The 12687-nt window shown below is 50.5% G+C and overlaps 1 protein-coding gene across 1 annotated transcript in view; it reads right to left on the bottom strand.

Annotated features, from left to right (window-relative positions):
* Nucleotides 1-12449, bottom strand: part of LOC147097569 (uncharacterized) — a 35358-nt gene extending 22909 nt beyond the window's left edge. The window contains exons 1-5 of the mRNA XM_085971409.1: nt 12365-12449; nt 11509-11628; nt 5381-5455; nt 4604-4675; nt 696-770 (exon numbers count right to left, since the gene is read on the bottom strand). Coding sequence (XP_085827535.1) covers nt 696-770; nt 4604-4675; nt 5381-5455; nt 11509-11628; nt 12365-12449 — 427 coding nt within the window. The remainder of the gene's footprint in view (nt 1-695; nt 771-4603; nt 4676-5380; nt 5456-11508; nt 11629-12364) is intronic.
* Between the last annotated feature and the right edge of the window lie 238 nt (nt 12450-12687).

Genomic DNA, 12687 nt, shown 5'->3' on the forward strand with positions numbered 1-12687 from the left:
GAACAACACTTGAGATCGTGTGGCACTGTTTGTAGAAGAAGATCAATTTTGCTTTCGAACACGAGAGATTTTCACAGGAGAAAACAGACAAAACTGTTTCCACTGGTTGGTGAGTTGGTAACTGGAGGGCATCAACTGAAGATTTGAAGATGATCAGCAACACAATGAAGGGAGAGGTTAGGAATTGTTTTATACAAACGGTTTTTAAGACCTGGAATGGCCGACCAGAAATAGTGGCGGAAAAAAAGAAAGACTTTTATTTATACAGCGCCTTTCATGACCACCGGACGTCTCAAAGTGCTTTACAGCCAATGAAGTACTTTTGAAGTGTAGTCACTGTTGTAATCCCAGAGAGCCAGCACACATGATGGGCTGAATGACCTCCTTCCGTGCTGCAAGATTCTATTGATTTTAATTGTACAGTACATGGACTCTCATTTATTATCTATTTAATTTTCTTCTCTGGGAATTCCCCCAATGTGTTCACAGCATAAAAATCTGTAGTGCTTTTATAATGGGTGATGGGAAGTGTGAACCAATCAAATCCACTTATACTTGATTGGTTCAAAATTTGAACCAAGCAAAACACTCCAGTGTGAAATGCACTGGAGATCAATCCTCGAAGAATGAGCAGACCATCTGAAAAACTAGAGAGCCCTTTGAACTGGAGATCCTGACTGGCATTTAACACTTACTGTTACTCTTTATCTGGGAAAGTTCCATCTTGAAATCGGCCAATGACGCTTTCATTTCACTGAACATCTGTGGAACTGAAATAGAAAGACAGCTTTTGCTCTCAACCCAGAAACACACTGTGGCACAGGTTAGAATAGTTTGTACACAAATGGCAGATAAGAGACTGTTCTGATACCAGATTGGAGTTTAATGATATCGTGAATATACTAATGGTCCTGTCACCATCATTATTCTTGCTTGTTGTTGACTTTGATGTTCCTCACACGAGGTGAGGATGTGTATTCCTTTGAGAGTTCTGAACACACAACACAATTGTAGGGAGGACAAGGAGAAAGCTCAGGTTTTAGGGCTGAAGTAGGTTACAGAGATAGGGAAAGGCTGGGCCATGAATGGATTGGGGGACCTGGAGCCAATATAGTTCAGTAGGGACAGGGGTGACGAGTGAGTGAGACTTGGGATGTGGGACACGATATGGGCAGTAGAGATTTGGATGAGCTGAAGGTTATGGAGAGTGCAACATTGGAGGCCGGGCAGGAGAACAGCCGAGTCTGGAGGGGACAGAGGCATGGATGAGGGTTTCAGCAGCACATGGTGGGTGATGTTACGGAAGTGGAAGTAGGCAGTCTTCGCGATGGAAAGTATATGGGGTTGGAAGCTAAAGTCGGGGTCCAATAGAATGCTGAGGTTTGGAAGATTTTGGATCAGCCTGAGACAATGGCCCCAATAATAACTCCGCGGTGTGTTTGGAGCGGGATGTGCAATGTCGGGTGGGAAATCAGGAAGGAATTTCAGCATCTCTGTCTGTGGCATTTTAATGTAGCTACCTCATTATCATTTGCCTCCAAGTTTGACATCGAATGCGGGGCACCGGGCGTGGTGCGGACCTGCCTGACATAATCTCAACTCCAGTATTTAAAGGTCCATTTCAAAGATGGAATTTGGAGGAGTTGGGAGTTTTTGCCCAGAGACAGCCATTGTACAAATGGACTCAGGACGCTCAAAGGCTGCGTCCCACTTTAATAATGCATCGCTCGATGAACTGCTGAATGCTGTCAGGAGCCAGAGAGAAATCCTCTTCGCCAGCAATGGGAAGAAGAAACCTGCTGCTGGCACAAAGGAGGCCTGGCTGGAGGTGGCCCAGGAAGTGAGCAGCAGGAGCATTGTGCCACGTTCCTGGATTCAGTGCAGGAAACGCTATAATGACCTAACCAGGTCAGGAAGGGTGAGTACAATTCCTCATGGTACATCAATCACAGCAATCAAATGAGACCATGCAGCCCTTGATCACAACGTCTCTGGATACCTTAAATAGGATGACAGATCAATGGATGTGTAATAGGTGATTGGTTGTTTTTGAACTGCTTTGTTTTAGTGGGACTGAGGAGAGGAGCGAGGAGAGTGGCTGTTGGGTGTGATTGCTACATCGGTCCAGTGCTGGCATCTAACTGAACCTTACAGCCATAAGGGATTCCCTGGCACCCGGACAGCAATGTGAGTGGCTGGTGCTGCATTGGGGTTGCCATATTCCTCTTGCTCCTGCTCCTCTTCCTCCTCGGATCCACCTGTAGATTGTGTGCACTCAGCGCCTTGTTCCTCCTGTGGAGCCTATCCTGCGCAATGATGTGCAGAGCGCAGCACACCACGATCATTCTGGACACCCTGGCTGGTGCATAATGAAGGGCGCCTCCAGATGTGTCCAGGCACCTGAAGCGCATCTAGAGCATGCCGATTGCTTGCTAAGTGACACATCTGGTTGTCATATGGCTTTTGTTGTACTGCTCTTGGGCTTCATTGGTGGGTTTTCACGGGTGTCATCGGCCAAGTTTGAAGTGGGTAACCTTTGTCTCCTAGCAGCCATGCCTTAAGTCTGCTTGCAGCTCCAAAGACATCAGAGAGCTTGGACTACCGCAGGATGAAAGCACCGTGGCAGCTCCCCGGGAACCTTGCGGTTGCACAGCAGCTGCACATTGATGGATTGGAAGCCCTTGTGGTTGACGAATACTCCCGGTTGATCTGGGGTGCACGGATTGCAACGTGCGTGCAGTCGATGATGCCCTGCACCTGTGGGAAGCCAGCCAGAGATACAAACCCGAGTGTCCGCTCATTCTGACTAGCCTCACCTCAGGTGATGTTGACACAATTGCCAGCCTTGGCAAACAGGCCATCACTCACCTCTCTTATATATTGTTGGGCTGCCGACTGGGAGATCCTGGATATGTCTCCGGTCGTGTCCTGGAAGGATCCGGAGGCAAAAAGGTTGAGGGTTGTGGTCACTTTTACAGCCACTGGTGGCCAACCAGGTCCAGAAGGGAGCAGGTCTTCTTCTAGGAGGCTGCAGATGTCTGCCACCACCTGACATGACAACCTGAGCCTCCTGAAACACTGCTGTTCGGACATGTCAAGGAAACTCAGCCTCGGCCTGTACGCCCTGTGTCGAGGGTAGCGCCCCCTGTGAGCTGCCCCCTCTCTGTGCAGCACCTCCTCTGCTGCCCCCTCTCTGTGCAGCACCTCCTCTGCTGCCCCCTCTCTGTGCAGCGCCCCCTCTGCTGCCCCCTCTCTGTGCAGCGCCCCCTCTGCTGCCCCCTCTCTGTGCAGCGCCCCCTCTGCTGCCCCCTCTCTGTGCAGCGCCCCCTCTGCTGCCCCCTCTCTGTGCAGCGCCCCCTCTGCTGCCCCCTCTCTGTGCAGCGCCCCCTCTGCTGCCCCCTCTCTGTGCAGCGCCCCCTCTGCTGCCCCCTCTCTGTGCAGCGCCCCCTCCGCTGCCCCCTCTCTCTGCAGCGCCCCCTTTACTGCCCCCTCTCTGTGCAGTGCCCCCTCTCTGTGCAGCGCCCCCTCTGCTGCCCCCTCTCTGTGCAGTACCTCCTTTACTGCCCCCTCTCTGTGCAGCGCCCCCTCTGCTGCCCCTCTCTGTGCAGCGCCCCCTCTGCTGCCCCCTCTCTGTGCAGCGCCCCCTCTACTGCCCCTCTCTGTGCAGCGCCCCCTCTACTGCCCCCTCTCTGTGCAGCGCCCCATCTGCTGCCCCCTCTCTGTGCAGCGTCCCCAGTGCCAGTCATGGCCAGATGGAGAAGGGCCAACAGGCGTCGGTACAGGAGGCCTTACCCACCCAGGTCAGCTTGCTCATCCATCCTACAGGCTTTTCCCTCATCCACACACGGAGCAAGAACCTCATAGTTGTTGGACAACGGCAAAGGCCGAGGCTCCTCCAGCACTGTACCTGGAGTCCCCTTACCTGCCTGAGTTGCAATCACACCCTCCTGTCCCTGACCACTAACCAGACCTGTACCACTATCTAACCTAAGGGGTGTGACTGCCTCTTGGATCAAAGTACCCAGGTAACTCTCCCCATCCCTGATGCCACGCAATGTCTGTACCTCAGACTCCAGCTCAAGAACTCTGAGCTGAAGTTCCTCAAGATGTAGGCACTTACTGCAAGCGTGGTTGTCCGGGATCACAAAGCTCTCCACAAACTCCCACATGCTGCAGTTGCGGCACACCACCTACACTGCCATCCCAATATGACCTTGTTTTATTTAATAAATTTGTATTTAGGTAACTTAGTTTATAGTGTAGTTTCTTGACTACTTACTTGATCTAGATTAAGTTAAGGGTACTGAAATTAAATATCTGCCTGAAACACAAAGCACTACAAGTAGCATAGGCAAGAAGCAGCAACTTCTTCCCCCTCTTCTCCAAATTTCCACTCTTTCCAAACTCCCAAATAAAGCACTCTATTCATTCCATTCCGTTTAATCCCACTCTGTGCATCAATATAAATGTCTGTAGTAACCAGAGCCGGTGATCAGTATCTGTGCAGTATTTACAATCCACCTGATCCCAGTGTCACCATTCTGATAGTTTCCAGTATGAATAATTGGAGATCAAAGGTCCCTCTGATGGTTATTAAACTTACTCTCCTTCAGCTGTGAAATGTCAGTCCTAAGTTCAGCGACTGAGCTTCTTGTCTCCTCAGACGTTCCTGTAACTGAAAGAGGAACAACACTTGAGATCGTGTGGCACTGTTTGTAGAACAAGATCAATTTTGCTTTCGAACACGAGAGATTTTCACAGGAGAAAACAGACAAAACTGCTTCCACTGTTTGGTGGGTTGCTAACTGGAGGGCATCAACTGAAGATTTGAAGATGATCAGCAACACAATGAAGGGAGAGGTTAGGAATTGTTTTATACAAACGGTTTTTAAGACATGGAATGGCCAACCAGAAATAATGTCGGAAAAAAAGAAAGACTTTTATTTATACAGTGCCTTTCACGACCACCGGACGTCTCAAAGTGCTTTACAGCCAATGAAGTACTTTTGAAGTGTAGTCACTGTTGTAATCCCAGAGAGCCAGCACACGTGATGGGCTGAATGACCTCCTTCCGTGCTGGAAGATTCTATTGATTTTAATTGTACAGTACATGGACACTCATTTATTATCTATTTAATTTTCTTCTCTGGGAATTCCCCCAATGTGTTCACAACATAAAAATCTGTAGTGCTTTTATAATGGGCCGATGGGAAATGTGAACCAATCAAATCCACTTATACTTGATTGGTTCAAAATTTGAACCAAGCAAAACACTCCAGTGTGAAATGCACTGGAGATCAATCCTCGAAGAATGAGCAGACCATCTGGAAAACTAGAGAGCCCTTTGAACTGGAGATCCTGACTGGCATTTAACACTTACTGTTACTCTTTATCTGGGAAAGTTCCATCTTGAAATCGGTCAATGACGCTTTCATTTCACTGAACATCTGTGGAACTGAAATGGAAAGACAGCTTTAGCTCTCAACCCAGAAACACACCGTGGCACAGGTTAGAATAGCTTGTACACAAATGGCAGCTAAGAGGCTGTTCTGATACCAGTTTGGAGTTTAATGATACCGTGAATAGACTAATGGTCGCATCACCATCATTATTCTTGCTTGCTGTTGACTTTGATGTTCCTCACACGAGGTGAGGATGTGTATTCCTTTGAGAGTTCTGAACACACAACACAATTGTAGGGAGGACAAGGAGAAAGCTCAGGTTTTAGGGCTGAAGTAGGTTACAGAGATAGGGAAAGGCTGGGCCATGAATGGATTGGGGGACCTGGAGCCAATGTAGTTCAGTAAGGACAGGGGTGATGAGTGAGTGAGACTTGGGATGTGGGACACGATATGGGCAGTAGAGATTTGGATGAGCTGAAGGTTATGGAGAGTGCAACATTGGAGGCCGGGCAGGAGAACAGCCGAGTCTGGAGGGGACAGAGGCATGGATGAGGGTTTCAGCAGCACATGGTGGGTGATGTTACGGAAGTGGAAGTAGGCAGTCTTCGCGATGGAAAGGATATGGGGTTGGAAGCTGTAGTCGGGGTCCAATAGAATGCTGAGGTTTGGAACGTTTTGGATCAGCCTGAGACAATGGCCCCAATAATAACTCCGCGGTGTGTTTGGAGCGGGATGTGCAATGTCGGGTGGGAAATCAGGAAGGAATTTCAGCATCTCTGTCTGTGGAATTTTAACATGGCTACCTCATTATCATTTTACTTCCGGGTTTGACATCGAGTGCGCGGCACCGGGCGTGGTGCGGACCTGCCTGACATAATCTCAACTCGAGTATTTAAAGGTCCATTTCAAAGATGGACTTTGGAGGAGTTGGGAGTTTTCGCCCAGGGACAGCCATTTTACAAATGGACTCAGGACGCTCAAAGGCTGCGTCCAACTTTAATAATGCATCGCTCGATGAACTGCTGAATGCTGTCAGGAGCCAGAGAGAAATCCTCTTCGCCAGCAACGGGAAGAAGAAACCTGCTGCTGGCACAAAGGAGGCCTGGCTGGAGGTGGCCCAGGAAGTGAGCAGCAGGAGCATTGTGCCACGTTCCTGGATTCAGTGCAGGAAACGCTATAATGACCTAACCAGGTCAGGAAGGGTGAGTACAATTCCTCATGGTACATCAATCACAGCAATCAAATGAGACCATGCAGCCCTTGATCACAACGTCTCTGGATACCTTAAATAGGATGACAGATCAATGGATGTGTAATAGGTGATTGGTTGTTTTTGAACTGCTTTGTTTTAGTGGGACTGAGGAGAGGAGCGAGGAGAGTGGCTGTTGGGTGTGATTGCTACATCGGTCCAGTGCTGGCATCTAACTGAACCTTACAGCCATAAGGGAATCCCTGGCACCCGGACAGCAATGTGAGTGGCTGGTGCTGCATTGGGGTTGCCATATTCCTCTTGCTCCTGCTCCTCTTCCTCCTCGGATCCACCTGTAGATGGTGTGCGCTCAGCGCCTTGTTCCTCCTGTGGAGCCTATCCAGGTCTTCTTCTAGGAGGCTGCAGATGTCTGCCACCACCTGACACAACAACCTGAGCCTCCTGAAACACTGCTGTTCAGACATGTCAAGGAAACTCAGCCTCGGCCTGTACGCCCTGTGTCGTGGGTAGTGCCCCCTGTGAGCTGCCCCCTCTCTGTGCAGCGCCCCCTGTGAGCTGCCCTCTCTCTGTGCAGCGCCCCCTCTGCTGCCCCCTCTCTGTGCTGCGCCCCCTCTGCTGCCCCCTCTCTGTGCAGCGCCCCCTGTGCTGCCCCCTCTCTGTGCAGCACCCCCTCTGCTGCCCTCTCTGTGCAGCAACCCCTCTGCTGCCCCCTCTCTGTGCAGCACCCCCTCTGCTGCCCCCTCTCTGTGCAGCGCCCCCTCTGCTGCCCCCTCTCTGTGCAGCGCCCCCTCTGCTGCCCCCTCTCTGTGCAGCGCCGCCTCTGCTGCCCCCTCTCTGTGCAGCGCCCCCTCTGCTGCCCTCTCTCTGTGCAGCGCCCCTCTGCTGCCCCCTTTCTGTGCAGCGCCCCCTCTGCTGCCCCCTATCTGTGCAGCGCCCCCTCTGCTGCCCTCTCTCTGTGCAGCGCCCCCTCTGCTGCCCCCTATGTGTGCAGCGCCCCCTCTGCTGCCCCCTCTCTGTGCAGTGCCCCCTTTGCTGCCCCCTCTCTGTGCAGCGCCCCCTTTACTGCCCCCTCTCTGTGCAGCGCCCCCTCTGCTGCCACCTCTCTGTGCAGCTCCCCCTCTGCTGCCCCCTCTCTGTGCTGCCCCCTCTCTGTGCAGCATCCCCTCTGCTGCCCCCTCTCTGTGCAGCGCCCCCTTTACTGCCCCCTCTCTGTGCAGCGCCCCATCTGCTGCCCCCTCTCTGTGCAGCGCCCCCTCTGCTGCCCCTTCTCTGTGCAGTGCCCCCTCTGCTGCCCCCTCTCTGTGCAGCAGCCCCTTTGCTGCCCCCTCTCTGTGCAGCGCCCCCTCTGCTGCCCCCTCTCTGTGCAGCGCCCCATCTGCTGCCCCCTCTCTGTGCAGCGCCCCCTCTGCTGCCCCCTCTCTGTGCAGCGCCCCCTCTGCTGCCCCCTCTCTGTGCAGCGCCCCCTCTGCTGCCCCCTCTCTGTGCAGCGCCCCCTCTGCTGCCCCCTCTCTGTGCAGCACCCCCTTTGCTGCCCCCTCTCTGTGCAGCACCCCCCTTACTGCCCCCTCTCTGTGCAGCGCCCCATCTGCTGCCCCGTCTCTGTGCAGCGCCCCCTCTGCTGCTCCCTCTCTGTGCAGCGCCCCCTCTGCTGCCCCCTCTCTGTGCAGTGCCCCCTCTGCTGCCCCCTCTCTGTGCAGCGCCCCATCTGCTGCCCCCTCTCTGTGCAGTGCCCCCTCTGCTGCCCCCTCTCTGTGCAGCGCCCCCTCTGCTGCCCCCTCTCTGTGCAGTGCCCCCTCTGCTGCCCCCTCTCTGTGCAGCGCCCCCTCTGCTGCCCCCTCTCTGTGCAGCGCACTCTCTGCTGCCCCCTATCTGTGCAGCGCCCCCTCTGCTGCTCACCCCTTTGCTTCTCCCTCTCTTTTGCTCCCCTCTCTGCTGTCCAGCTGCAGGTCTCTCAAGAGCAGTTTTGATAGATGGTCAGTACATGCAGAGAGGGAATAATTTATGTCAATTAGCATGGCGGCAGGAAGGGAAGTTGGGTGGTCCGCAGTTTGGTGGGAAGGGTTTCAAGAGAGCAGGGGATGGGTCTCATGGACAAGCTGAGATGAGAGAGTGCAGCAGGGGAGATAGGAGAGAAACTAGACAAAGACACAGGATTAGCACTCAGTAAGGGAAGAGCCTGGGGGCAGGTTTGGCCCGGTGTGCTAGGGGAGGTGCGGAAGCAGCAGAGGCAGCTGAACAGATGGTCTCAATCTTAATGACAAAGAAATCCATGAGCTCTTCGTACTGGTTGTTGCATGTGAGGATGGAGCGGGCATGGGAGAGGGGTTTCAGGAGATGGTTGATAGTGGAGAAAAGAAGCCGGGTTGTCTCTGCCATTCAGGGTGATCCTGGATTATTGGGCGGCTTTGGCAGCGGAGAGTGAGGTCCGATAGCACTTGATGCAGGCCCGCCAGATCTGGTGATGGATGGCTAAACTAGTTGTGGGCCAGATATGCTCAATTTGTGTCCCTTGCACTTGAAGGAGCAAAGGTGGTTCCTCTAAAGTTCCCCACTGCCCTAGCCCTGAACTAGTATCTTTTTCCCATTTCTCTCAGACCTCCCCTCTTGACCTCTCCACGTGCATCTTGTCCATGCGACCCACTTGCTGCTTCCCCAACCTTATTCCCACCAAACTGCTGACCACCCAACTTCCTTTATTAGCTCCCATGTTAGCTGATATTGTTAACGGTTCTCTCTCCTCAGGTACTGTCCCCCTCTCCCTCAAATCTGGCGTTATCACCCCTCTCCTCAAAAAAACCTTGACCCCTTTGTCCTTGCAAACTACCGTCCCATCGCCAACCTCCTTTTCCTCTCCAAAGTCCTTGAACCTATTGTCGCCTCCTAAATCCGTGACCATCTTTCCCAGCACTCCACGTTTGAATCCCTCCAATCAGGTTTCCGCCCCTGCCACAGTACCGAAATAGCTCTCATCAAAGTGACAAATGAAATCCTATGACTGTGACAAAGGTAAACTATCCCTCCTCATCCTTCTTGACTTGTCTGCAGCCTTTGACACAGTTGACCACTCCATCCTTCTCCAAAGCCTCTCCACCGTCATCCAGCTGGGTGGGACTGCACTTGCCTGGTTCCATTCTTATCTATCTAATCGTAGCCAGAGAATCACCTGCAATGGCTTCTCTTCCCACTCCCGCATCGTTACCTCTGGAGTCCCCCAAGCATCTATCCTTGCCTCCTCCTATTTCTCATCTACATGCTGCCCCTTAGTGACATCATCTAAAAACACAGCGTCAATTTCCACATGTACGCTGACGACACCCACCTCTACCTCACCACCACTTCTCTCGACCTTTCCAGCTCATCCATGCCTTTGTTACCTCTAGACTTGATTATTCCAATACACTCCTGGCTGGCCTCCCACATTCTACCCTATGTAAACTTGAGGTCATCCAAAACTCGGCTGCCCATGTCCTAACTCGCACCAAGTCCCGTTCACCCATCAGCCCTGCGCTCGCTGACCTACATTGGCTCCCGGTTAAGCAATGCCTTGATTTCAAAATTTTCATCCTGGTTTTCAATCCCTCCAGGGCCTCGCTCCTCGCTATCCCTGTAATCTCCTCGAGCCCCACAACCCCCCGAGATATCTGCGCTCCTCTAACGCCCTCTTGAGCATCCCTGATTATAACCGCTCAACCATCAGTGGCCGTGCCTTCTGTTGCCTGGGCCCTAAGCTCTGAAATTCCCTCTCTAAACCTTTCTGCCTCTCTACCTCTCTTTCCTCCTTTAAGGCGCTCCTTAAAACCTAGCTCTTAGACCAAGCTTTTGGTCACCTGCCCTAATTTCTCCTTATGTGGTTGGTGTCACATTTTTTGTCTTATAATACTTCTGTGAAGCACCTTGGGACATTTTACTACATTAAAGGCACTATATAAATACAAGTTGTGGTTTTTGTTGTTATTAGATCAGTGAGCCTGTATTTTCTATAAGGTGTTATTATGTGTCCTGCCCACGCTGTCTAGTTTTAATAATACTGATCCCCAGTCCCACTACTGAATTAATATTGGGCCAAATCTTGCTGGAGTGGGGCATCTTGCGATGTTAGCCGTTAGTTAGACTTTTTCCTGCCCCCTTCAGCTCAAAGGTTTTTTGCGCTGTAATTTGCTGGACGTTCGAGCTGAGAGCGGTGCGGTGAAGGGCCATCATGGGCCTTAGTGAATGACAGGACCAACAGTCTAACTCCTTAATCAATGAAATGTAGGGACTGAGAAATGAACTAGGAATGACTGAGAAGAGGGTGAATTCAATGCCAACAAAAGATTGAATTAAGAGAGTGAGAAGAAAGAGGCAGGAAGGAAAAGTGGGAAAAAATGTTTTTAAATTTTACATTTTTAAAATCTCCAACAGCAATTCAGTACCTGAAGGAATGAGATTCCACACATTTAATTGTTCACTTTCTGGGCCAGGGAGGTTGACTGGCACTCATTAACAAATATTGCATTGTTTAAAGAGTACCTATGCTGTTAATTACTAGACTTAATTTTCTGAGCAGAGTTTAATGGACAATTAATGTGCAAATGCAGCAACTTCAGGAAACTCACGGGGAGGTTAAGGGCGAGATGCCGTTTTCACGAGGCTAATGGCGGAGCGGCACAAATCGTCCAGCAACTTGTGGTGATTCGCAATTCACAGGGTATCTCTTCCTTGCCACAAGATGTCGGACAATTTGCACGTTAATAATGGCGTGCTTTTTTCACACAGTTATAGTTTCAGCAAGTTCTGGCCCGATACCTACATTATTAATGCATGCTAATTGATGCACAGCTCTGAATTAGCTTTGTTAACTATCATTGCAGAATTCACAACAGTAAATTCCATAGTTTCAAATATCACAAAACTTACACAGTATAACTGCAGTGCCAAGAATCACTACAGACAGCAGGATGGAGAGACCCAGGAGAATGTAGATGACCAGAGGTGACCGTTTTCCTCCGACAGGCTCTGCTGATCGGACACCAGTTTCTGCAAAGTGTAAGAGAAAGTCATCACTGAAAGGATTAGAGGGAACCGTCTTGTGAAAAAGGCTCCAAACCTTTTCTCATTTGGACCTGGAGAGGAGGCAGAGGAGCCGAGTGTTGTTGTCAACACTGGAATGTTTGAAACTTTGCACTATTGGGCCTCTCGAACACACATTTCTTCAATTTAAGAACATTCATCAACAGCAGGTTAGAGATCTAAACTGGGCCGGAAACTGAAGTGATGCAAGTTATGGACAGTTACAAACAACAGGCACAAAATATCATTTACTCAGGTAATCTGCAGGGTACAAGGAATAAATACCATTCGTTCATCTCACCCCTCTGTCCTCACCATTTCTTCAACATTTCACCATCCTTCATCCAGCATCTTTACATCATCACCTTCCTCACAGATTTCAGTGTGAGCCAAGAACACCATCAGTTAAAGGGATGGTCACGGGGGGTTTCTGACCCCACTGCTTTATTTCGCTGTGTGTTAACAACACCATCAGTTAAAGGGATGGTCACGGGGGGTTTCTGGCCCCACTGCTTTATTTCACTGTTCAGATCTAAATCCATCAGTTTTTCTGAAGAAGTGGAATTTCCTAACAACACGCTCCCCAACCAATGAGAAATGACCTTTTCACTGTTGTTAATTGATCTGAAGGTGTTAATGAATTCGAACTAATTAACTCAAACTGAATAAACTCTACAATAATGATCAGATCACTGATGTGTACCTGGCTTCAACTCCTGTTTTCCTCTGCATCCTATTAGTTGATCAGAATAAAAATCACTGAGATTTTGACAATTGTCTAGCTCCATGTCACCAGCTGGATGAACTTCTTGTCTTTGAAGAACGTGTGAGAGGCTGTTAGAGAAATGGGACTTTTTTTCTCACTCAGTTCCTCTTGCTGCGCTTGCAGTGTTTCTCTGATAAACCACAACTATAAATATTTTCTGTACGATAGCAAAATACTGCAGATGTTGGAAATCTGAAATAACAACGGAAAATGCTGGAAAAACTCAGCAGGTCAGGCAACATCCGTGGAGAGAAATTTGA

Source organism: Somniosus microcephalus, chromosome 31, assembly GCF_052327205.1.
Source record: "Somniosus microcephalus isolate GS21.2 chromosome 31, FLI_Smic_1.0, whole genome shotgun sequence".
NCBI classification, from domain to species: domain Eukaryota; kingdom Metazoa; phylum Chordata; class Chondrichthyes; order Squaliformes; family Somniosidae; genus Somniosus; species Somniosus microcephalus.